The sequence below is a fragment of the Mus caroli genome, unplaced genomic scaffold (assembly GCF_978045245.1).
Source record: "Mus caroli unplaced genomic scaffold, Mus_caroli_1 scaffold_12, whole genome shotgun sequence".
In the NCBI taxonomy this organism is placed as follows: domain Eukaryota; kingdom Metazoa; phylum Chordata; class Mammalia; order Rodentia; family Muridae; genus Mus; species Mus caroli.
The window spans coordinates 14909602-14936699 of NW_028227267.1; the positions used below are offsets into that span (position 1 = coordinate 14909602).

At 43.0% G+C, this 27098-nt stretch overlaps 1 protein-coding gene across 3 annotated transcripts in view; it reads left to right on the plus strand.

The window, feature by feature from the left end:
• Positions 1–524: 524 nt before the first annotated feature.
• Positions 525–27098, plus strand: part of Samd8 (sterile alpha motif domain containing 8) — a 47339-nt gene continuing 20765 nt past the window's right edge. Inside the window, exons 1-2 of one of the 3 annotated variants that reach the window (XM_021182431.3) lie at positions 525–739; positions 25253–25845. In XM_021182431.3, coding sequence (XP_021038090.1) covers positions 566–739; positions 25253–25845 — 767 coding nt within the window. In that variant the 5' untranslated portion in view covers positions 525–565. Of the gene's footprint in view, positions 796–1475; positions 1557–25252; positions 25846–27098 lie in introns of those variants that run through there. The other 2 variants (XM_021182432.3, XM_029469052.2) reach the window with 2 other exon arrangements.

A 27098-nucleotide genomic window follows, 5' to 3' on the forward strand; every position in this document is an offset into this window, starting at 1 on the left:
TCAGGCTACAATGTTTCTTGACCTTTCTATGAGATCTACGGGCAGAGTTGAAACAATGGTTTAAAGTATAGTCTCTAGCACAGTACAAAATCAAGGGGCAATAAACGGGGCTGGGCAGTGGTGGCACTCGCCTTTAATCTCAGCACTTGAGAGGAAGAGGCAGGTGGGTCTCTGTGAGTTTGAGGCCAGCCTGGTCTACAGAGTGAGTTCCAGGACAGCTGAAGCTACACACAGAGGAACCTTGTCTCGAAAACACCAAAGGAGGAAAAACAAATAAATGATGCTACTTGAGGACTGACTGAGAAGGGGCTAGCCCCTTCAAAGGGCTCAGGATATAGCCTCTTCCTAGGCTCCAACCCCAGTCAACAACCCACAGGCCTTCTCCTATCTTCATTAAAAACCCTTTAATGCTTGGCCATGACGCAAGCGCTCTCACCCTCTCCCTTGGGTTTCCCCCTCCTCTTCCGGTTTTGGACCCGCCCCCTCCCCGTAGCGCCCCGCCTCCCGAAGCAGTTCCGGTTCGGCTGGCCGCTGCTGGCGGCACGGCTCCGAAGGGGCCGGAGCGATGCCCGCTGGTAGCCGAGCCGGCTCCCGCCTGCGCTCCGGCTCCCTGCCCCGGCCTTCGCGTCTGCCTCTCGAGGCGTTGCGCCCCGCCTACGCGCCGAGGACCCCCGACTCCGACGGCGCCTTAGACACCGGCTCCGAGCTGGGTCCCGGCAGCCCGGCTCCCACCGCGGAGGTGAGCGGGCGCCGAGGCTGATGAGAGGGGAGATTGGGGGGCGCCTGCAGCCAAGGGTGAGTGGAGAGCCGGGGGCGCCAAGGGCCGCGGGGAGACGGTTGGGGAAGCCAGGGGAGGCCGCTCTGGAATGGAATCCGGAGAAAATCAAGGGGTTGAGCTGACCCGCGGGCAACAAGGGACGAGGCGCAGGGGCTGGGCCCTTGCTACCCGGCTAGGGTAGAAGGGACGTGCAAGAGGGGTCCCCGGAATCCGGACCCGGAGGAGGAGGTGCCCTGGGTTGTAGCCATAGAGATGAGGGATAGGGAGAGCTGGCCCCGGGCCGCCTGTAACCCGCATGAGGGCGAGGCAGCCGGGTGGGGACTGACAGCCACCTGACTCGGTGGGAATGGTGGCTGGTTTCGCAGGGCGGGAGTTAGGGTTGCCTGGAAAGAGGGAGGTGCTGTCGGGTGGGAAGTAGCTTGGCCTAAAGGTTAGAGAGGAAAAGTCCAGGGGAAAAAAAGGAGCCCTTGGGGATCTAATTTAGGGCCTTGGCTTTTTTACAGGTAAGTGTCTTTCAAGGTGTCAAAAATCTTTGGGTAGTGGATGACCGCTTTGGAGCTTGCCTGTTTGTGATCCCTTTAAGAAGCTAGATTGCGAGGGGCGGGTATGCATCGCTGATTCTCGTACAGGGACTGGGGGAGGCGATCGGAGAGAGGAAGTGATGTTCGTAGAGGGTAGTGATTTGTGAAAATAAAGATGTCACTCAGATTTCTTCTGACGCGAGTGATTTCTTCTCCTCTGTACTTCGTTCTTAAGAAGGTTCAGATGTCAGGCAAGTGTAAGTCTTAAATACATTACCTTTAAATTTAAAGAATTAAACCTGCAAGGGGAATTTGGACGCTTGGATTTTACAGATAATTCAGTGCGAATTGTTAACACTTGAATACAGCTTGAGTTGGCCCGCATATTGGCCACAGGGTGGAAATATGGTCCGTGGAAATTCTTGGGTTTAAGAGGTCATTTACGACAAGAAGTGAAGCCACCCATAGTCCAGAATCCTACAGGATCGTCCCATTGGTAACTCGAGGATTGGAGTTACCGCGTACAAAATTTGAGAGGTAATTTTAACAGCCTTTTCAGGATCAGTATTCTCTTGCTATTTAGCAGATTTTTTTTCACATGAATGGATTTTTTTTTTCTATCGTGATCAAGAAACCTAAAGGTAGCAAAGGGAGGTTATAGTTGGCAGCTGACAAAAGAAATGTGTAAGCACACAGGTGCTTTTTCTGGTAGATGTAGTACCAAAGCTGTCACTCTGCCAGAAAAATATTGATCCCAAAACTTTATGTGTTCATATAAATAAGAAATGGTATCGTGACTCCTTTGACTTTTAACTGAGGCTCATTAAGGCTCCTTGCAGCTTATCAGATAGGTTTGGCTATGTTGTTGGGCATTTCAAATCCTACTTTTAATTATTTTCTACTTTAAACAAGCCTCTACTGCTTCAGCCTCACAAGATGATCATCTACTGGTTGCAACAAGCTTTTAAATTGGTTTCTGTGAATGGACCTTAATATCAGACCGGCAAATGCTCAGTGGATAATAATTTCCTCAAAGAATAGGAAATTCTTTTGCTCTTCTGAGGCTGTCAGATGGTAGATCTTTAGCAAAGATGATCTTTCGATGACTGAATTTTTTTTTTTTTTAAGAAGCTGGTTCACAAGCTATTTGTGTTGTCTTTTTATTATTATTATTATTATTATTACATGTAAGTACACTGTCGCTGTCTTCAGACACTCCAGAAGAGGGCGCTAGATCTCGTTACGGATGGTTGTGAGCCACCATGTGGTTGCTGGGATTTGAACTCTGGACCTTCGGAAGAGCAGTCGGGTGCTCTTACCCACTGAGCCATCTCACCAGCCCCCCGATGACTGAATTTTTATGTAGCATTGCTGTTTGTTTTCCCTGACATACTGGGCACCTTCAAAAGAACTTGTTTTTGTATTAGCGCTGATTTTTTTTTTTTTTTGAAGCAGTCTTGATGTATAACACAGGCTAACCTTTAACTCAGGATTTCCCTGAGTTAGCCTCCAGAGTGTTTGGATTACAGGCATGACCTACCTCACCCAGCCAAATTTAGCTGAGTAAAAATTTTGATGGATGAAAGTTTACTGAACTGGAATACAACAATTCTGCCTAACATTATGAGATTAAGGAGAGAAACTGTTGGAGTTACAAAATTAATGGGTAATGGTAATAAAATTATGCCTAATGATGGCTGTAGTTTCATTTCCGTTTGTCAGTTCTCACAGCCACCTAATTGTAAAGAAAATGAGTTTTACTGTAAAGCAGATACTGTAAGGCAGAAGGTGCCTTCCCAGCTGCAGCTGCAGAATTGGCAGGTGCAATTAGAGAAACATTTCAGTAGCAGTCTCCTCATTCTGCAGAGCTGCTGCTGGTCATGCTACGCTGCTGCCTGCCTGTAAATACCTTGGTTTTGATATCAAGTCTTCAGTACTTTAACACTTTGCTAGCTGACCTAGACATTGTTCTGACTCTTCTCAGAGCTAAGGTTGAACAGTTTTGGGGAAACTTGTTAAATCCAGATGTTTTAATGGATGCTGTTATTATTTTGTCTTAGGAAAATGCCGTATTAGGCTGTAACTAAGTGTAGAGCGTTTACATAGCACTCAGCAGGTTCTGGGTTGGAGGAGGAGAACCGTATTCACTAGCTTGTTAAAAAATCTTCTTAAGATGTTTGCTTAGAAGCCTGATGTAATATTTGCCGTTTATTACTAGTTGTGACTAGCATGGCTATTTACTTAAAAGATGTCTTTTCTGTCTTGTAATTTAATTTTAAAGGTTAACTATTACGTTTTCATGGTATGTACTAGATTATGAAGTTTTGGTCCAGAATATTCTGTTTCATTGACTAGATTTGGGGAGAGAGCTTACAAAAATAAAGATTTTAATCTGGGCACTATGGTTTATACACTTAATCCTGGCACTCAGGACAAACTGGGAGGATCAGGAGTCAAGGCCAACCAAACTCATCCCTATCTCAAAAAGAGGGGGAGGGAAGTCAGACAAACTAGTTCAGTTGATAGTTTTTTCCTAGTGTGCTCGAACTCTGAGTTCAGTTGACAGTAAAAAATAAAAATAAAAGGCTTGTCAATATGTCAAACTACCAGCCCGACTAAGAATCAAGGTTTTGTAGATTCAGCTTGCTTACTTGTGTGCTGTTACCAGTGGGTTTTAGGTCAGGAATATTGCACTAAGTTTCCCACGAAATTTTGATTGCTATCAAACTTTTGGTGTAGCCAAGGCTCTAAATTTGCCACTGCTGTCTGTCACATTTTCTCCTTCTCTATGTGGATAGAACTAGGTAAAACTCAGTAGTAGTAGCTCTGATTTAAAGGTCTGATGAAGCCAGACAAGACTTATGTTTCTTTAATATACACGAGAACTCGTGAGTATGCTAGTACATGCTTAGGACAGCAAACACACTTGTGTCTCAGAATAGAGGCTCAGCCAAGAGGGTGCTGATTAAAGGCAGGGAGCAGGCTCAGGCCCCTGCTGTCGCCTGCTCAGAGGTGGTATTCAGGTATGCTAAGGCCACTGCCGGCCTGGGATGCAGAAGGTAGGAGTTGCTTTGGAATCTCCGCAGCTGTTTTACACTGCTGAGCTCCTATGACGTGGTTCAGAAAAAGACGTCCTCAGCTCGCTAAGAAAAGTAAGATTTCTTTGGATAAATTTAGAAAGTTTTGATTTGCTCACCAAAATGTTATTATTTAGAATTTTACATATTTCAAATGGAATAGAGAAAAGCTGGAGAACCAAATTACTGTTACAGAGTTGTTAATCATGAAATTTAGATAGAAATGCCCAAAGTGTGGTATGGTTTATGGTTTTTGCTTTTGTTTATGAATCTAAAAATTGGCATAATTTGTGTTTGTTGTGTGCATATTACATAGACTATATTAGGTTAAATTGGCATTGGGCTTAGTTTGTCCTGAGTGTGGTTTTTAAAAATACTATTTATTTCCTTATATTTACTTACTTATTGATTTATTATGGGAGGGAGTGTCAGGCGAGCCATGGCCCTGGTGTGGAGGTCAAAAGGCAACTTGAATAATCCGTTCTCTCCGTCCACTGTGTGGCTCCTAAACATGGTTGTCAGATTTGGCACCTTTGCCCATTGAACCACCTCGCCAGTTCACATTGATTTTGTTTGTTTGTTTTGGTTAATAAATATTATGAATTTTTCTTGAATAATTTACAATCATTCAAAGATTAAATAAAATTTTTATTTTTACAGAAATAAAAGTAAAATTTCTAGCAGGCATTTCTGGTGTTCATTTTAGCACTCTCAGATTGTGTTTGTAGTACTGGAGAATGACCACCTGACACGTGGCATTGCAATCCCTATAAGAACCCACTCTCTGTGAGAGAACCCCGCCCTACAAGAAAATAGTACTCTCATTATTTTGTTGTTCCAAAGAAAGCTTGCCACGCTAATGACCAACTCCAGCGTTCTGTCTTTTAGATGTATCTCTACCATACATGTACACAGTTAAGAAAGGGTTAAAGAGTGATCGCATGTAAGAGGGCAGCCACAAGACAGTGTGAATTATGCAAGTTTTCCCAAGGAATGTATGTAGAGCCAAAGCCGTAGCCTACCAATGTATGGATTGAAAAGCTATGTGTGGCAGCTGGTATGTTGGCCCACACCGTTAGTCCCAGCACTCGGTGGCAGAGGCAGGTGGATCGTGAGTTTGAGCCCTGCTTTAGAAATTGAGTTCCAGGACAGCCAGGGCTGGTACACAGATAAATGTTGTCTCAAACAACCAAAAGAAGAAGAAAGAAAGATAAAAAGAAAACAAGTAAAGCTATGTTCATTGTTACTATTTCCCTAAGGAGAGTTTTCTTTAGTGTTAGGGATCCAGTTCAGGCCTTCTTTAAGTCAGTCAAGCATCCTACCAGGAAAGTAGAACTTTTACAGCCCTAGAAGTGTATTAGCCTTATTATTTACTCAATTAACTCCCCTTCAGTCTCCCCCACGCCCCAAACAAGGTCTCATCCCATAGATCAGAATCTCTCAGATATTAGAATTAAGGGCATGTTCTGCCACACCCAGCCTAGTCCTGATCATAATTTTGAAGACTGTTGTCCTGCCTTGAGATATGGTTTTTACTTTTTTAGCTTTTTTTTTTTTTTTTTTCTTTTCTTCTTGTTTTGTTTTGAGACAAGATTTTATTTTTCTGTGTAGCCCTGGCTGTCCTGGAACTTGCTTTATAGAGCAGGCTGGCTTCAGAGAGTCACCTGCCTCTGCTTCCCTAGTGCTGGGACCAAAGGCATGCAGTGTGCATGACTGCTTGGCGGTTTTTATTCAACACCACTTAGAAACAATAAAAAATTTAAAACTTGAGTTGATTATCAAAACAGTAATTTTGCAAACACCATAGTCTCTGTTTATAAATTGAGTTTCTTCAGTTATAAAATCATCTAGGGCAGTGGTTCTCAACCTTCCTAACGCTGCAGCCCCTTATTACAGCTCCTTGGGCTGTGGGGACCTCCTACCATAAATTATTTTTGTTGCGACTTAGTAATTTTGCTACTGTTATGAATCATAATGTAAATAGCTGATATGCAGATGGTCGACCTCTGTGCAAAGGTCGACTGTGCAAAGGTCATTGACACCCTGCCGAGGGTCACACCCCACACCCCACTGGTGAGAACTGCTGGTTTAGGGTCACTTGATTGTACAGCTGTCACAGAATCTAAAGGTAAAGGAGGAGTGCTTCATGTAGCTGTAACTCAGTGTCTTAGAGGGTTTTTGTACACACAAAAAGTGTGTGCACATTTACACAGACACACTTGAGAATCTTATAAGAAAAATTCATCAGGGCTGAGATACATAGCTCAGTGGCAGAGCTCTTGTCTAGGGTGCTGCTTGAGGTCCCAGGTTCAGTCCCCAGTACTGCAAAACAATAAAAGACCAAGCACATTTAGATCGCTGTGGTTACCATCTGAGCAGAGAAATTGACTTTTGTAAAACTGAGCAGATCAAGGGTAAGAGTTTGATTTTATTGATGTGTCTTCTCTATTCTAAAGATTGTCTAATGATGAATTAGAACCCATGTGGTCTCTTGTGTATTGATATATTAAGCCTGGTGGAGTTTTGTATCTTTTTAGTTAGGAGTGCCTGTCATTTTTTCAGAAATTCCTGTTTCTTCCCAAAGTGTACTTTTAGATATCAACAACAACCAATTGTATAAATTTGTATTTTTATTTTAATTAAAAAATGTTTCAGTTATGTGTTTGTGAGGCATAGAGTGGTAATTCAATGTATATTCATAATTTATAAACTCAAATCAGCAGGTTAGTTAGCACTTAGCACTTGTGTTTAAACTCTGTGTGAGTGAGTGTGTGTGTGTGTGTGTGTGTGTGTGTGTGTGAGAGAGAGAGAGAGAGAGAGAGAGAGAGAGAGAGAGAGAAGGCTAAGGTTGCACTGGATGTCTTTAGGCACTTCTTTAAGTTATAGTTTAAGACTAGATAGCTCACTAAGCACATAGACAGGCTGGCTAGAGGGCTTAAGGAATTCTGCTGTCCCTCCCAGCCCACGCTGGGATTACAGGCAAACACTGCTGTCTGTATGTGGCTTTCTTATGTGGGTGATTGAATCTCAACTTCCCTCATGCTCATGTGGCAACTATTTTACTGCCTGAGCCATCTTTCCAGTTCCCCATGTCTTTAAACATTAAAAATGGATATAAGTTAAAATTGCACATTTGTACGAGATACTCTGTGTGTGTGTGTGTGAGCAGAATCTTTTTTAAGAGAAAGCTGTTTTGGGGGGGTGTTTGTACGCTCCTGCTTTTGCGACATGTGCTCATGGAGCCAGAGGAAGTCTTGTGCCCTGTTTCATCACACTCTGCTGTGCTGGGCTTTTTTTTTTTTTCCTGTGGGAGTTTCAAAACAGGGTTTCTTTGTGTGCCTATCTTGGCTGACCGGAACTCACTCTGTAGACCAGGCTGGCATCAAACTCAGAGATCTGCCTGCCTCTGCCTCCGGAGCGCTGGGCTTAGGTGTGTGCTGCCACCTGGTTCAGTATTGGGGTTTTAGGTGAGTGTTGGACTCAGGTCCTGATGTTTGCACAGCAAGCATTCTTAACCCACTGAGCCAGCTCCCCAGCTCCCAGTGTGATTTGTTTTAAAAATCAGATCAAGGTAATTAACATTTCTGTCTCCTTACTATTGTTTGTTGCTTTTGTTTGTTTGTTTGTTTGTTTGTTTTTGAGACAGGGTTTCTCTGTGTAGCCTTGGCTGTCTTGGAACTCACTCTGTAGACCAGGCTGGCCTCGAACTCAGAAATCTGCCTGTCCCTGCCTCCCAAGTACTGGGATTAAAGGCATGCGCCACCACTGCCTGGCTCTGTCTCCTTACTATTACAAGTCTCCTTACTATTACAAGTATTATTTGGTGGTGTGGAACACCTCTCTTAGGATTGTTAATAAAATACATAATAGGTTAACTGTAGTAATCCCATTCTGCTACCAAACAAACACTTCTCCTTCCTCCCCCTCCTTCCCTTCCTTTCTCCCTTCCTTAATCTTATTTTATTTTATTTGATATAATTACATTCTTTCCTTCCTTTTCCGTCTTCCAAACCATCCTGTATACCCTTACTTGCTCTTTTTGAACTTCATGACCTCTTTTTTCCTTAGTTGATACTGCATGCATAAGTCTGGGTGTATGTACACTTTTTTTTAAAGATTTATTTATTTTTTATTATTATTATTATTATTATTATTATTATTATTATTATATCTAAGTACACTGTAGCTGTCTTCAGATGCACCAGAAGAGGGCATCAGATCTCATTATGGATGGTTGTGAGCCACCTTGTGGTTGCTGGGATTTGAACTCAGGACCTTCGGAAGAGCAGTTGGTGCTCTTAACCACTGAGCCATTTCTCCAGCCCCATGTACACATTTCTAAATATAACTTGCTCAGTCTGTAAAATGTTACTTGTATCTTCTTCCCTTTTATTGGTCTGGTAGAGACTGAATTCAGGCCCTCCAACAAGAAGCACTCCATCTCTCTGAGCAACACTCCCAGCCCCAGAACTGCTACTTCTGTCTATCTGGTTTTGGTGAACATATTAGCCAGCCTCCCTTTATCTTCCTCTCCTCCCTTTCCCAGACTCTAGCAGTCACTGGACTCTATCAGTTTTGCTTCTTTTTGATTGGGGGGGTGGGGATGAGTGGGAGGAGGGAGGGAGGGAGGGAGGGAGGGAGGGAGGGAGGGAGGGAGGAACTGACTGCCTTTATGCCTGACTTACCGTACTTGGTGTAATATCCTCTTGTCCACTCATTTTAGTGAAAATGATTGAAACGTTTTATTTTTTTAAATACCATTTTAATTCTTCGAGAGTTTAATATATACAATGTATTTTGATCGTATTCACCCCTCATTTCTTTCCATGAACTCTCCCAGATCCACCCCCACCACCCCAGCCTCCTCCCATTTTAAATTCTTTTTGTTGTTGTTTTTTGAAAAAATAACCAGTCTTGTAGTCCAATTTGTGCTGCCCATATACTCTTGGGTATAAGAGCATCCCCTGGAGCTTTGGCCTATGGGGCCACACCCTTAACCTCACACACACACACACACACACACACACACACACACACACACACACACACCACTGAAACACTCCTCCTTCCCTAGAAGCCATCAGCTGTCAATGGCTTCTCAGCGTGGGATGGCGCTTTCAAGCCTCTCCCGGCTGGAGTGGTCCAGTTTGCCTTTGTGAAGGAAGGAACGATGGCTCTATGAGTCCTTAAGTGTAGCAGTTCTGTCATATCCAAAAGGCAGTTTTGCACTTGTCCTTTGAGAACTCTGGCTCTTAATCTTTCCACCTCTTTCAAGATGGTTCCTGGGCCTTGTGGGGAGCGGGCCTGATAAGTGGATAAGATGAGTGCGCCACAGACTCTTTGCACTTTGACTAACTGTGAGGTGCGTGGGTGGTTTTAATTAACTGCTGGCCACTGCACAAAACGTTCTCTGATGAAGCATGAGAGCTATGTATTTGATTTGAGAATCCCTCTTATGGCATCTGGACCAGCTGGAGACTCCTGAGCTCCTCCAACCTCAGCGTCTTAGCGATTGCTTTCTGTTTGTTGTTTGGCTGAATTACACGCCTTTGTGATTCTCTTCATCTCTTGATGTGTTTGATGGCCATCTAGGTTGGTCTTGTTTTTAAGCTTTCATAATAAACTTAAGTGTAAAGGTCTTTCTTTGATACGCTGACATCATTTCCAGTGGTTGTAGTGTTAATCAGATTCCGTTTCTTTATCACTTATGGAAATGGTTTATGTGACTTGTGCTATCAGATAGTTGATGCATTGTTGGCCCTGTTGCTTTTTTATTTTTATTAGGTATTTTCTTCATTTACATTTCCAATGCTATCCCAAAAGTCCCCCATATCCCCCCCCCACTCCCCTACCCACCTACTCCCACTTCTTGGCCCTGGCGTTCCCCCGTACTGAGGCATAGAAAGTTTGTAAGACCAAGGGGCCTCTCTTCCCAATGATGGCCGACTAGGCCATCTTCTGCTACATATGCAGCTAGAGACACGAGCTGGGGGGGGGGGGGGTACTGGTTAGTTCATATTGTTGTTCCACCTATAGGGTTGCAGACCTCTTTAGCTCCTTGGGTACTTTCTCTGGCTCCTCCATTGGGGGCCCCGTGTTCCATCCAATAGCTGACTGTGAGCATCCACTTCTGTGTTTGCTAGGCCCCCTTTCAGCAAAATCTTGCTGGTGTATGCAATGGTGTCAGCATTTAGAGGCTGATTATCAGATGGATCCCCGGGTATGGCAGTCATTAGATGGTCCATCCTTTCTTCTCAGCTCCAAACTTTGTCTCTGTAACTCCTTCCATGGGTGTTTTGTTCCCAATTCTAAGAAAGGGCAAAGTGTTCACACTTTGGTCTTCGTTCATGTGTTTTGCAAATTGTATCTCATATCTTGGGTATTCTAAGTTTCTGGGCTAATATCCACTTATCAGTGAGTACATATCATGTGAGTTCTTTTGTGATTGTGTTACCTCACTCAGGATGATACCCTCCAGGTCCATCCATTTGCCTAGGAATTTCATAAGTTCATTCTTTTTAATAGCTGAGTAGTACTCCATTGTGTAAATGTACCACATTTTCTGTATCCATTCCTCTGTTGAGGGGCATTTGGGTTCTTTCCAGTTTCTGGCTATTATAAATAAGGCTGCTATGAACTTAGTGGAGCATGTGTCCTTCTTACCAGTTGGAACATCTTCTGGATATATGCCCAAGAGAGGTATTGCAGGATCCTCTGGTAGTACTATGTCCAATTTTCTGAGGAACCACCAGACTGATTTCCAGAATGGTTGTACAAGCTTGCAATCCCACCAGCTATGGAGGAGTGTTCTTCTTTCTCCACATCCTCGCCAGCATCTGCTGTCACCTGAATGGCCCTGTTGCTTTCTAAGGTGTATAGAGAAAGTATATCATAACAAGGAGGGTGGCTCAGCAAGCTGTTACATGTGCCTGGAGAGAGGCCTGGGTAAGGAGGAGGTGGGCTCCACAGGCAGCCCCTCCCCCAGCTGAAAGGCAGGTACAGAGTGTAACAGAGAACTACTTAAAAGTGGAGGTTGGAGGGGTTTTTGGTTTTTGAGACAAGGTGTTAGATAACCTGAGCTGACCTTGAATTTATTCTATAACTGAGGATGGCCTTGAACTCCTCGTCCTTCTGTCTCTACCTCCAGAGCTCTGGGTCTCCGCCACAACACATGGCTTGCTTTTGGATTTTTAAGGCACCTTCATAGACATTTTTTGTCCTGGAACTCATTCTGTAGACCAGGCTGGCCTTGGAACTCAGAGACCCACCTGCCTCTGTCTCCCAAGTGCTAGGATTAAAGGCGTGCACTACCGTCCAGCGACCTTTATATAGTTCTTGATACTATATTAGTTATGTTCCCATCCTCACCGGTGTTTGTTTGTTTGTTTGTTTGGGGGTTTTGATACTAAATCATTACAGATGGAGTAGATTTATATTTTCTCGGTTCCTTTGATTTCCCATGGTCGGGTTTGAGCCCTTGCACATGGCTAATCCTGTGCTATTGCCCTAGCCCAGTGCAGTGTTATTTTGAGACTGGCTCTCGCTGATTTGCCCAAGCTGTCTGTGAAGCCACCCTGAAGTCCAAGGTCCTTGAAACTCAAGGCAGACACTGAGCTTTCCATCCTCCCAGTTCAGTCTCCAGGCACGTGGGGGTTACAGCTGGTGCACCGTGAGCTGAGTTCCTAGGCAGGTGCTGAGCTAACAAGCTGGTTCTCAGTTTTTTGAGGGATTTATAATATTCTGGATATAACTCCTTTGTTAGCTAAGTAACTGTTGTGTAAATTGTCTCAACACTATGTTGGTGGTTTCCTTTGCTGTAGGAAGCTTCTTAGCTGCTACCATCTCATTGCCTTTTGCTTTTGTTACCTGTGTATACCTTTAAAAACGTTATTGATTTATACTCTTAATTCCAGCACTCTGGAGGCAGAGGCATGCAGAACTCTGAATTGGAGGCCAGCCTAGTTTTCCTAGTAAGTTCCAGGACAGCCAGTGTTATGAGACACCCCCCCCACCCCCCACCCCACCACACACACTGTTGGTAAGTGCTAGGAGTGTAGCTTGGAGATAGAGCATTTGCCAGTATGTCTGAGGCCCTGGGTTTAAGCTGTAGCACTGAAAAGAATTTGTAAGTAATACCACTGCTGTTGAAATACTTAACTTACATTTCATATTAAATGTTGTTGTGTATAATCTATTGGTTTACTTATTTGTGAGTGTACCTATACCCCACACTGTGACATATACCAGAGCCTCCTTTGCATCAGATCAGATGACAGCTTTCAGCTTTTGCTCTCTCCTGGCATGTGGTTCCTGGGTGTCAAACTCATATTTGTGCCATCTGGCCAGCTGGGAGGCAGCACTCTTGGTTTTTTGAGACAGGGTTTCTCTGTGTAGCCCTCGCTGTCTTGGAACTCACTCTGTAGACCAGGCTGGTCTCAAACTCAGAGGTTTGTCTGCCTCTGCCTCCAGAGTCCTTGGATTAAAGGCATCCAGGCTAGTCTCAAACTGAGAGATGCACTTGCCTCTGCTTCCCAAGTGCTGGAATTGAAGGTGTGCACTGCCACTGCTGCTGCCGCCGCCGCCTCAGCCACCACCTCTGCCACCACCTGGCTCAGGAGACAGCACTCTTAACCATTGTTCTTTCTATCTAAGTTTTATATCAGATTCTGTTGGCATGCTCTCTCAAATTTAGCTCCTTACCCTTAGTTTATTCTACTGGGTATTGAACAGTTATACTAGATCTTAGATCACTGCCAGTGTTAACATTGTAAGTATTCTGTCCTGCTGATTACCAAAGTGATGTGTTCAGAGCCTCAGATAACTGTTTACGATCTCTTGGTTCTCCCTGGAATAAAGCCGAAAGCATTTTTGAGTTACAGGTACAGTTAACAGGGGACAGAGTTGGTCTGTAGTTATGGTTTGCTGATTGACTCAGCATTCTGTATCTTCTATTAGTGTTTGTAGACATACACAAATTATCTGATTTTCTGTTTATATCTATTTAAGTGAAGTATACTTCACTGAAACTAGTGTTTTAATTTTCTAAAATTCTTTTTCTTTCTAATCATCAAGCATTACATACTAAACATACAAAACAAACTTTAAAAAGTTAGAGTGAGCCGGGCGTGGTGGCACATGCCTTTAACCCCAGCACTTGGGAGGCAGAGGCAGGAGGATTTCTGAGTTTGAGGCCAGCCTGGTCTACAAAGTGAGTTCCAGGACAGCCAGGGCTACACAGAGAAACCCTGTCTCGGGAAAAAACCAAAAAAAAAAAAAAAAAAAAAAGAAAGAAAGTTATAGTGAAGAACCCACCCTAGGAATAACTATTAATAGTTTTTAATTATTTATTTTTGTTTTTTTTTTAATTGTGTGTGTGCATGCACATGTGCATGTGAGTGCAGGTGCCTGTGGAGGCTAGAATGTCAGATCTCCTGGAGCTAGAGTTACAGGTGGTTAGAAGCCTCCTGATTGGGTAATGGGAACCGACTCTGGGTCCTGGAAGAGCAGTGCATGCTGGGACTCCAGCTTCTCATACTTTTTTCAAACTAGAAAAGGCCATTTCCAGTTTGTAGTTCTTTAAAGAGAAAAAGAACTTTTAAACTTCTTCCTTTGAAATATTGACTAACAGGGAGTAGCAAACTCTTGTTTTGTTTTTAAAAAGTACAGAAAACCCATGCACTTTTATCCACTTTTCTGCTGTAGTCATATCTTACATAACTGTAGAATAGTATCAAACAGAAACTGTCATTTTATCAAGAATAGATTCTTATAATTATTGTTCCAATCCCAGTGAAGGGTTGTTCCTTCTCTTCCATCTCTCTAATTCTTGGCAACAACTAATCAATTCCATTTATATAATCCTGTCAGGTTAAAAGTGTTCCATCAGTAGAACCACACAGTATATGATCTTTTAAGACTGGCTTTCCCTCAAGTCTAATGCCCTTGAAACTCACCCAAAGTATTGAATATACAATAACTCACTCATTTTTATTGCTGGGTTGTCGACATGGAATCTTTTGGTTTCTTGGACATCTCAACTACTACAAATAGTGCTGCAGTCATTTGCATGTAGGAGTTTGTGTCAACATATGTTCTCATTTCTTTGGAGGAGATAGTCAGGAGTCTAATTGATGGGTTATATGGTTATATGATAGGTGTAGGTATAGTAGTCTTCACTGTGGCTTAAATTTTCTGATGTGTTCTATAGTGACCTATATGAGACCTTGCCTTAGAAAGAAAGAAAGAAAGAAAGAAAGAAAGAAAGAAAGAAAGAAAGGAATAAAAAGGCAGCTATGTTAAGATGTATTTTATTATTTTTAGTTGTGTATGTGACTGCATGCATACATACACGTGTATGTGGTGATTCTGGAGCCAGTGTGGGGACTGGGAACAGGACTTGGGTCCTTTGGAAGAAAAAGTGCTCTAAACTACTGAGCTGTATCTCCAGTCTCAAAGCCAAATGCTTTCATAAACCTCCATCTGGGTAGTTATACTAATCACCGTATCGTCCAGGGTTTGTGTTTATGACCAACTGTTGGCATCAGGAACCGGCCTTATAGTTGCAGGTCGCCTCCAAATCCAGTGATGAAGGTGACATCACCCACAGGCAACAGGAACTCTTGCATCTGTTGCCATGGCAATTGCCATGCATTCCCACATTCCCAGCATCTACCTGGCTCACTTCCCATCCTTACCTGCAAGCAGTTACATCACAACCCAAATAAAAGGCAGACCCTCCTGACCTCTGTTCTTTTACCCCCTTCATCTTTGTCACCACCTTTTGCCCCCTTCCCCCATAATAAACCTCTCTCACATGGAACTGTATTGGCCTGGTGTGGTCTGTCTGGACATGAGCTTCAACTCTAACACAACACCAACCACTGACCAGAAATTCTCCTGCCTCTGCCTCCCAAGTGCTGGAATTAAAGGTGTGCGCCACCATTGCTCGGCCAGAACAGCAGATTTAAAGCTGGTGTTTATTCTAAGCTGTTCTCATTTCATCAAGGAGGTAAATAGAATATCATAGAAAATAAGCTGAACTCAAGCTCAGGGTGGTGGCTTGTCTGTACTAGCACAGTTAGGCCGGAGAACCACAGATCAGAGGCCACCTTGTCTCACCTATGATTCTAGCATTTGGGTGGCTAAGAGTCAGGGATTCAAGGCTATCCTTGGTTATATAGTGGGTTAAAGGAGATCCTGTTCCAAAAACAAATTATATCTCTTTTGAGTTATATAAATAATTTAGATAACAATGATGTTCACAAAACCCTACCCTCAGTTTAGAATTAAATTATCTTTAAAAAAAATAAAACAGACTTCAAGTTAGATTTATTTTAACCTTTTTTTTTTCATTTCACAAAGATAGATAGCTAGAAATAGAAACATATCATCCCAGAGGTTGGAGAAATGACTCTTACAGGTAGGGTGCTTGCTGCACAAGTCTGGAGGACCTGTGGAGGAGGGCATCTGTAACCTCAGCATTACACTGTTGCGAGTGGAGACAGTATGGGTTACTGGGGCTTACTGACCACCATCTTAGTTTAGTGAGAACAGGATGGGAAGTGATAGAGCAGGCTATCTCTGTGATAGAGCAGATATCTCTGCAATAGAGCAGGCTATCTCTGTGATGGAGCAGGCTATCTCTGTGATGGAGCAGGCTATCTCTGTGATGGAGCAGGCTATCTCTGTGATGGAGAAGGACATCTCTGTGATAGAGCAGGCCATCTCTGTGATGGAGCAGACATGTCTGCACACGCAGGTGCATGTACCTCCCCTCCCCCAACAAGTAAATAAATGCATTCTAGGAAATATACTGGACTCAAGCTGAGCATGGTGGTGCTCACTAGTAATCCTCAATGTGGAGCTCATCTTGGGCTCCTAGTGAGGCCTGACTCAAGCAACCGAGGGTGGTAGGGATTGAACTCTGAACTCTTTAGTCAGCAGGATTTAAACTAATCTGATCAGAAGAGAAGTTTAAGACAGCCGATGTGCTCAGTAAGTCTTAACTGAGTAACCAGAGTACATACAAAAGATAAAGTGTTATTTGTTGCATGCTATACAGAACAGTCAGCTACTTTCATTTTATCTATTATCTATAACTTAGAATGAACTAAGACCGCCTGATAGACCAAGGCTGAGTGCAGGAGTGGACTTTGTGTCTTGATAAGACAGTATTAACCTTTGTTGCAGGATTTCTTAGTTGCTCATGACTTCAGAATGTGCTTTTAGTTTTTATCTCAAATTGCAATGCTTCGCTTATACATGCCAGTTAACACTTCAGCCCTGGGGGTCTTGGGGATAGAGCCCTTGGAGAGAGTACAGGAGGCTTGGCTTCAGTCCCCAGTAGTGCCAAAACAAAATACCTTTGGGAGAGGAACATGCTTTGTGTGCAGTGCTCTTAAATGTGGATCCAGATGCCAATAGTGTACATGCATGGGACCCCAGCCCTGTGGGAAACAAAGGGTTACAGTTAGTGTGCACCGAGCCAGGCAGGGTCACTCCGTGAGCCTCAGCAGCACAGCCAACCACAGTGAATCAAGATGGAATGATGTCATTGCGCTAGTGTTTAGATAACCTCTTGGAGTCTTTGATATATGTATTCTCTTTATAGAAATGCAACCTGTGGTGATATGGTAATAGTGATAACTTGGTGAACAGCTGTTAACAGTGAGGAATTGGACATGCCAGTGTGGTGACTGGTACAGTGTAGTCTCCATGTTTCAGAACACTCATCAGCACTTGTGCCAGGATAAGGTCTCCTTTAGAGAAATTTTATATGTGAGAGAAATATAACTATTAGTTTTATAGGTTGTAATTTTTATAGTTTTAAAATGCTCCTTGAATATGTATCACGTATATACAAATGCATACATATATACATACATACATATGCATGTTTGTTTTTGAGATGAGATCGCTCACTGAATGTGGGAACTTGGAGCCTACACATTTGGGTGGCTGACTGGCCTGTGCGCTCGCTGTAGGGATGGATCCACCTGTCTCCACCTCCCCACTGCTGGGGCTGGTGCCCTGCTCCTTTTCTGCCCCGCCCCCTCAGTCTTTTTAAGTGGTTCTCACATAGGTACTGGGAATCCAGTGAGTGTTCAAGCAGTTCACCACCTGAGCCAGGCCTGTAGTTGATGGTGGATATTTAACTTTTATGTAATGCTCTTGCTAAACTTCATATTAATTCTTTAGACACTTTTGTGGTTGTAGTTGTTGTTGATGTTTGTTTGATTGTTTAGTTTAGTTTTGTTTTGTTTTTTTGAGACAGGGTCTCACTGTGTAGCCTCTGCTGGCCTGGAACTTGTTATGTAAGTTAGACTAGCCTGGAAGTCACAGAGATTTCCCTGCCTCTGCCTTCCAGGTGCTAGGACTCTAGGCATGTGCCACCACATCTGGCCAATATGCATGCTTGTATGCATTGTATGTATGCATGTATGTATGTGTTGGGGATGGGTTTTTAGTAGGCCTTCCTCCGTATGAGCATGCACTCCACCACTGAGCTATGTGCACCGTTGGTCCCCTAACTGTGGACCGCTTACTGACTGTGTGTCTGTCATCCTTGTTTTCCGGTTTTAGTGGATTTCCTACCACAGCACCTTTGGGGCTTCTGTATGAGCGAGCGGTCGGGTTATCTACACACCTTTTGCTTCACTTGGCCTTGTTGCCTTTGTTAGAGCCTTTGATGTTTACTAGGGGCATCAAGAATCATCTTTATCCCAGGCATCAAGACGAAGGCTTTCCTCATGAAATCTGATACTAGCAGGCTCCTCAAAGATGCTTTTATCAAGTTGTGCTATTTCTTTGTATTTTTAGTTTGATGGGTTTTTACAATCAGAAATGATGGATGAATTTTGTCAAATGTTTTCTTCATAGTTTGATGGTTTTGTGGTTTTGCTCTCTTACCTTGTTAATATGGGGAGTTGGCTACTTTTATTTTCAGATACAAAATTAGCTTGGCATTGTTGAGATAAATGCCACTTGGTTTTAATTTTATGTCATTAAATTTGTTTTTGTAGCTCTGTGCATGAGGGCTAACAGTTCATTGTATTGGCTTTTTTGTTATCTCTTGATTCTGTTTTCAGGACTTAATTCATAAATAGCCTTTCCTTGAAGGGCTTGTAGAGAATTGTATTTATTTGGTTGGTTAGCTTTTCAAGACAGTTTCTCTATGTAGCTCAGGTTGTCCTGGAATTCACTCTGGCTGGCCTTGAATTTAGAGACCCCCTTACCTCTACCTCCCAAGTGCTGGGATTAAAGGCCTGAGCCAGCACACCACCAGTGAAGCCCTCTGGGCCTGAAATTTTCTTGGTAAGAGTGTATTACATACTCAATTTCTTTAAAGATTTGAGTGTTTTGTTTGCATTTATTTATGCAGGAAGTCAGGATTAGGTCAGCAGACAACTTGACAGAGCCTATTCTCTCTTTTCACATGTGTGTTCCAGGCATCAAACTCAGGTTGTCTGGCTTGGCAGCAAATGCCTTTACCCACAGAACCATCTTGCAGCCCAGCCCCTCCCCCCACCCCCCACCTCACCCCGTTAATGATGTCTGTCCTCATCTCTTTTATTGCCATTACTGTGGTAATATTCTCTCTTCCCCTCCCCCTCCCTTCCCCCGCCCCCTCCTTAGAGCAGAGTTGGGGGTTGTTAGCTGTTAATGAGTTTTATAGATGTTAAGCTGGGTTGGGAGGAGCTGCTCAGGAAGAAAGCAGGGCTGTGGTGTAGCCTCTCTGAGAGCCACTTCATTGTCCTTACAACACTTAGGGATGTGATTTTGGTGAATTTGAAGCAGTTATCAAAGGGGGTTGCAAAAAACTAAAGGAGATCCTGAAGGGCACTGGACAGGACTGATAAGGTAAAAGTCTAGATCTCGAGGTGCCTTTGCTGTAAGCGAAGTTAACAGTCTTGTTTGAGATTTTCAGAAAAATATTTAGGGAAAAGAATGAGGCTTCACAGTGGGTCAGACACATTTAGGCTTTATGCCTGGTCATTTATAACTTTAACATAGAACATCTATGTGTGAAAGGAGTATCTCTATTGTTGGTAGCTTTTACAGAAGTTGTTAATTGTGCTGGATTCCTGCTTCTCAGTAAACAGGAGGCTTCAGTCAGACTTCAGAGTGAGGGATTTCTCTTCCCATATAATTTTTCCTGTGTTTCTTTCTGCCCTGCCTCCTTTCTCTCTCTCCGTCTCTCTCTGTCTCTCACTGTCTCTGTCTCTGTCTCTGTCTCTCTCTCACACACACACACACACACACACACACCCCTACCTGTAGACATGGTTGCATTATGTAGCCCTGCCTGTCCTGGAACGCACTGTATAGATCAGGCAGAACTTGAGGTCACAGCAATCTACCTGCCGCTGTCTCCTGAGCTGTGGGATTAAACTCATGCCCAGCTGATCCCTTTGAAGTTGTCTGTAATTTCTTCCATGCTAAATAGGAACATGGGCCCTACTTACCAAGTTTTAACCTGTCTGCTCCTGGGGAGACACAAGAAGGACATAGATGGGAGGGAGTTGTCATTTGAAGGGAATCAGCTGTCCTTCAAGGGGAACATGCGTAAGAAAGTCATATCAAGAGGGTAAGAGAAGGAGGCTGAGTTCCACCCTGTCACTCCAGCAACCCAAGGAATTCCCCAAATCTTTTAGGGACTTCAACTTAGACCAAACTGGGATTAGTGGTGTTTATGCAGAAAAGGATCTCAGGGTGAGCCCCTTTGAAGCAGAGCTGGGGCTTTTATGATCCATTTCATTTCATGTGTGCACACATAGGTATCTGTCTTCGGGTATGTGCACATGATTTTAGGTGTTGGTAAAGAGCACCTAGAGATGGAGCTACAGGGAGCTGTGAGCCACCCGACTTGTAGTCTCAGGTCCTTTATAAGAGCATCATGTCCTTTAACCGCTGAGCCCTCTCTCCAGCCTCCATAGTTGGGAATTACATTTTTAAATCATTTTATGTTTATTTATGGGCGTTGTGCCTGCATGATGTGTGTCTGTACACCATGTGTGTGCCTGGTGCCCATAAAAGCCAGAAGAGAACGCTAGATTCCCCTGCGCCTAGGCTTATAGACAAACGTGAGTTGCCATCTGAATGCCAACCTGAGTCCTCTGGAGGAGCTGCAGTTGCTCCTCACTGTGGAGTCATCTCTCTAGTCTCAGAGTTGGAGGTTGGTTTGTTTCTTTGTTTTTGAGACAGGGTTTCTCTGTGTAGCCCTGGCTGTCCTGGAACTCACTCTGTAGACCAGGCTGGCCCTTCAGAAATCCGCCTGCCTCTGCCTCCCAAGTACTGGGATTAAAGGTGGGCGCCACCACTGCCTGGCAGAGATTTTTATTAAGAGATGTTTTCAACATAGATTTAAAACAAGATGGCTAAGAGAAAGAAGGAAGGAGGAGCTCAGAGAGAAAGTAGGCCATATCTGAGAACACAGGTTCGAGTGCCTAATTTTCTCTCTTTCTAGTTCCTGAGGGAAGAAGACCTGGCCTCACTGTCCAGCGGGGCTTTGCCCCACACTCACTGTGTAGCCTAGACTAGCCCCAAATTTTAGATGTTACTGACTCGTCCTCTTTAGTGCTGGTTATAGGCGTGTCCCAGCATGCCTGCTTTCTATTTAACATACTTAAATGTATAGTACAGTTATCATTACATAAATTTCTTTGGGGGGGATGATTTTTCGAGACAGGGTTTCTCTGTGTAGCCCTGGCTGTCCTGGAACTCACTCTGTAGACCAGGCTGGCCTTGAACTCAGAAATTCGCCTGCCTCTGCCTCCCAAGTGCTGGGGTTAAAGGCGGACGCCACCACGCCCAGCTAAATTCTGTTATCTCTCTCTGTTCTGGTCAGTTTCTATGGGATCGTTTTCATGAATTTCAATGTCTTGTTTATGGATTCTAGATACCTTTATATTCTTATATATGTTAGAAATATTCCTGAAGTCACAAGATGCAGAGAAAAGTCTTCCCTAGGGTAATTTTTCTCATTAGCAGCAAAATAACATTTAAGGGCCAAACAGTTCTTTGTTTTCAGAGAGATAATTCTAGTTACCCCCATAGTTTTCTGCTGTTTTTTGTTTTGAGGCAGGGTCTCTATGTAGATCTGGCTGGTATGGAACTTGCTATATAACCAGGCTGGCCTTGAACTCATAGAGATCTACTTGCCTCTGTCTCCTGAATGCTAGGATTAAAAACATTTATTTTGGCTTATACTTCTACATCATTGTTCATCACCGAAGGTCAGGATAAGAATCTAGAGGCAAGAGCTGATGCAGTGGCCAGGGAGGGGTGCTGTTTACTGGCTTGCTCTAATAGCTTGCTCTGCCTGCTTTCTTATAGAACCCAGAACCACCAACCTAGGGATGGCCCCACCCACAATGGGCTGGGTTCTCCATCATCAATCACTAATTAAGAAAATGCTCTCCAGGCATGCTTACAGCCCAGTCTTTTGTGGAGGCATTTCTCAGCTGGGGTCCCCTCCTCTCAAATTACTCTAACCTGTTGTCAAGTTAGATCAATTCAGGCAGCACAGAGGCTCTCACTATCTAGTCCTCCTAAATTCTCTCTCTGTGGTTCACTCTGGCCTTGAACTCTCTCTGTCCTCTTGCGGTGGCCTCCAGAGTGCTGAGGTTATGGTATGTACCACCACAGCTGGCAACACTATAAGATTTTACCAGCATCTCTAGTGTCTACCTTCTCCATGCTAGTCACCCTCTCCACAAGTAGTGACCATAAAGATTGCATCCACATGCTGAAGGATACCCCTGGAAAGTGAGGAGAATTAGCCGTAGTGGAGAACAATGGTTTAGATTTTATTTTGTCCTTCTGGTATTGTTGTGTGTTCTTCCTAAAGCCCCATGGGTTGTGAATTATTGTTCAGCCTGGTTGAGATAGGCTTTTTCTTGTCCGTGTGTGAAGTTAGGAAACCTTTTGGATGGTTTCTTTTCCATCTCATGCATGTTCTGATGAGTATTCAAGGGAGACCTTTTGTGGATCTCTGCATAGCCCCATCTGAGGGTCTCTGTTGTATTCAGCCCACAGATACAGTCACAGCCATCAGCTCAGCTCAGCTCAGCATGTCTGCCAGGCCTCAGAGAGACACAGGAACCTGTGTCTCACCTTATGGCTCTCCTGGCTTGAACACTTTCAAGGCATTAAGCTGAAGTGATATGAGCTCACCTCAGTTGTTTACTGTCGGGGTGGGGGTGGCTGATGGTCTAGCATTTTGAGTTGTTTTTTCATATATTTTATTGATTGATTGATTATTTTAAATCAGAGTAAAATTTGTTCTGCTCTTATATCTTGGCCAGAAGCAGCGGTCCTGCTGATAATTGATATGAATCAGTTATTAAAATGGAAAGCATCCTTGAACATTTATTGACTAAAATTCATTTGGTTTGTATAGAACTAGTAATCTGACATGTTCTTTATTCAAAGTCTTCTGTTCCCTGCAATTCTTGTGGTTCAACATGACTGTTATTAAATGGACCTTAAAGCTTACTATCATTTTTTATATTCTTCTTTAATACATGCTCTCACAGTTGGAGCTAACTATTGGTTACTGTGGCCCTGTAACTATTCTGAAGTAGCACACAATTAAAGGACATGCACTAACCTGATGAGGCAGAGCAGTGGAATGTGTCATGCTTTTAGGGCATTCTCACAGCAGGCTCAAAGGCTGGCTTCTGTGTTACAACTCCAATTATCTAGTGGCTAAAGCATGGGCATCAAAGGCAGCTAGCTTGATTGAAGTTGAAAGAACTGGTGAGTTAGTGTGGGGGAGAAACATGAAAGAAGAGAAAATTATTTTGCTCCGAGTATGAGATGAAATTGTCCTAAGAGCCGTGCTCCAAGGATGGGAGTGACTTGGAACCCGCTGGCGGTGAGCCCTTGGCGAAGGGAAAGGAGCAGAATAGAGATAGAGCGGGGAATGTTGGTTGTTGTAGATGAGGTTTGCTGCTTGGTAACTGCTGCTGAGTTTACAGCACATCTCCTTGGGTATCCAAGTCTGATGATTTAATCAGCACCGGGGGAGGAGGATACAGATGAAGCAGGGAGGATGAAACCACCCAGCAATGAGTGTAAACTCAAACATCGCAGAACCATAGTTAATGGAATTCTACATATGTAACTTTGCAGCAGTGCTCCCTGTAGTAGATGGGTGGTAGGATGTTCATTTTCTAAGATTGGGAAAGAAAAATGTGAGTTGATGATGTCATGCTGGACATTTTTGTTTTTGGGTAAATTTTCTCATGTCTGTTTCTTATTTCCTGAATGTTTTTGATGGTAGGAGTGAGCTTACTAGTTAAAATGTCTGCTTTTGTTCAGTGATGACAGGCCTTAGACAAGTGTTTATCACCTGCCTTTCACTTCCTTAACCTAGAGAAGCCAGGAAGGTTTTCTGACTCCAGAATGTGTGCTATAAAGCCACAGTGAAGGTTAAATCAGGAGACCAGAGGGAGGAGAGGAAGATGATGCTGTCCTGGGTGTTGTAGAAAACCTTTGTCCTGGGGGATACTCATTTGTATTGTTTTGCTTCACTTTTTAAAGCAAGCCTTTTCCCAAATACTATAGTCTAATGAACGTTCACAAAAGAAATATATAACACATCTATCCAGAATATTTTACGACACTTGGGTTTATTCTTTTTTTTTAAAAAGCTAGATAGTCACTGTATCATTGTGGATTAAATAAAACCTATCCTGTTTTTAAACAACTCAGAAGGAAATATAGTGAGTTATTTTAAATCTAGAAAACCCACTGGCTTTAATAGTTAAGAAGTAGACACATGAGAAGAAGTTTTTTGTTACCCTTTTCTTTCTCATATAGGCCTTTGTCTCCCATGTATCTGATACATTTTAAAAATTGAAATAGACCCAGGTTTTACAAAATAAAAAGAGTATAAATAGCTGAGTAAGATCAAAGCAGCAAAAACCATGAGTGCTTTAAAAAGCTGTATTAAGTAGTCTTTTATAACTATAATCTGAGTTTTGCTTCATTGGCATGTCAGTTTTTTTTCAAACTTTGACAACTAATTCTAAGAAGGGCCTTTTCAGTTCTCCAGTGGGACTCGCAGGGAGGAGCCAGCAGTGTCGGTGCATGCTTTAATCGCAGCTCTCAGGAGTCAGAGAGGCAGGTGGATCTTTGTGAGTTTGAGGCAATCCTGGTCTACAGATCTAGTTCCAGGACAGCCTGGGCTGCACAGAGGAGCCCTCTCTGAAAAACAACAAAACTATTAGGAACTGAGCTCACAGCTGTTTTTAAACCTTTAATCTGTTAGATAAATTATTTCATAACTAGTAGATAGAAATGTTCAAATCTATCTATATTCAGTTTCCTGGAATAATACCATCTATAATTTGTGTTCTTTTCCTCCTCAAATGGAGAATTTTTTTCTATGACAAGACAATTTCAGAAATTAATTTTTTCTAATATATCTTTTATAGATTACATTTTATAAAAAGTATTAAAATGCCCCCTCTCCCCCCCCCCCATTATATCCAGTGCATCATTGTTCTCAGTAGTAATCTTTTGAAGTGATCATGGCTGACATGCTGTGGAAATGCCATTTGTAAAATACCTTTCTATAAAGTGCTAAAGCTGTGGTGGTAGATCAGGGTAGATCACTGCTCTTACCTCTAAGTCCTGGGTTCAGCAACAGCCCTCCATAACACCAGAACCGTTGCTGTCAGCCTCATAAAAGTGCTAATCTATTGGAATCACTCGTTGCTAAATCACTTTTGTTTCTCTGACTAGAGATGCCAGTGGGGGCAGTATAGATACTTTATTGTGTTTTGGTATGTGTACTTGCATTTGGTTTTTAATGAAGATGTTGAACTACATTCAAGGTTTTGTTTTGTTTCCCTGTTTTCCCTTGACAGGAAGTGGAGAAAGAAATGGCAGGTCCTAGTCAACTCTGCATTCGCCGCTGGACTACCAAGCATGTGGCTGTGTGGCTGAAGGACGAAGGTTTCTTTGAGTATGTGGACATTTTATGCAACAAGCACCGCCTTGATGGAATCACGTTGCTCACGCTGACTGAATATGATCTCCGTTCTCCTCCTCTGGAAATCAAAGTCCTAGGAGACATTAAACGGTTAATGCTCTCAGTCCGAAAATTGCAGAAAATACATATTGATGTTTTGGAAGAGATGGGCTACAACAGTGACAGTCCTATGAGTCCCATGACTCCATTCCTTAGTGCTCTTCAGAGTGCAGACTGGCTCTGTAACGGAGAGCCCACTCACAGCTGTGATGGGCCCATCCCTGACTTGAGTTCTGATCAGTACCAGTACATGAATGGCAAAAACAAACATTCTGCTCGAAGACTGGACCCAGAGTACTGGAAGACCATCCTGAGTTGTGTATATGTCTTTATAGTATTTGGGTTTACGTCTTTCATTATGGTTATCGTTCATGAGCGAGTGCCTGACATGCAGACCTACCCACCACTCCCAGATATATTCCTGGACAGGTGAGTTTTGTTTCTAGATGCTGCGTTTATAGAAGTTTCTAGACTCACACAGTGGTAGTAAGTAGGGTAATTGCATTGTGGTTAGAGCTGGCATGTGTGCTCCATTTGCTGTGTTTGGTGCCATCAAAGGATATGCTTTGCTAAGCATGGTGGCTCATACCTGTACTCTGGAAACTGAGATAGGCGGGCCACAGATTCAAATTCTGGGCAGTGTGTGAGAGATACTTTGTTAGGAAGCTGTTTGTAATGGGCTATTTTATATTAATTAAATTTATTTGTAATAGTACAAATTAATTCAGGGATTGATTCTGTTCTTATTATATACTGAATAAAACTAAGTATATATTAAATAAAAATAAATAGTTTGATTATGAAAAACAAACAAACAAAAAGAACAGTAAGGTTTTTACATCAGTGATCTTTAAAAATAAGGAGTACCACCTTGCTTTCCATTGCTATTGATTGAGCCCAGGGCAGAGTGCACATTGAGCTACGTTTGCAGCTATCTTGTGGGGATATCAAAAAGAGTAATGAGACCGCCTGTTCCAAGGAATAGTATTCTAGTTGGTACCCAGCCTGCTCACCTCTTAGTGTATTCTCAGAATTCTTTTATTTATTTATTTATTTAAGTACACTGTAGCTGTCTTCAGACACTGCAGAAGAGAGCATCAGATTTCGTTACGGATGGTTGTGAGCCACCATGTGGTTGCTGGGATTTGAACTCAGGACCTTTGGAAGAGCAGTCGGCGCTCTTAACCACTGAGCGATCTCACCAGCCCCTTATTGTATTCTCAATAAACTATTCTTCCTGTTTTTTTTTTTTTTTTAAGATAGTAATGGATTTTAAAGGAAAACACTCTATGACTGGAACAGATGAGAAATACTGGATGAGAAATGAGACTGTGTCTGCATCCGTCAATGTGCAGCTGATTCTGGCAAGCTATTAGTGGGTGCTAATATCCATTTGATGGACAACCGCAGAGCAGCAGCATATTCACATGATTGAAGGGCCAATTTCCACATTACTCCATTGCAGAGGAAACAGTGCTGGAACCTGACAAAGGTCATCGTTAACCACGTGGTCAGATCCACCATCACAGTGGAGCAAACTGAACCTAGGCACTGGATAGGATGTTCAAAGCATCACCTCGATGATATTCTGATAATCTCACTCCTCAGAAAACTTTAACCTAAATTTGATCATTAGGAGATAGATATACAAAAAGGAACATTGTGCATAATAGCTGATCTAG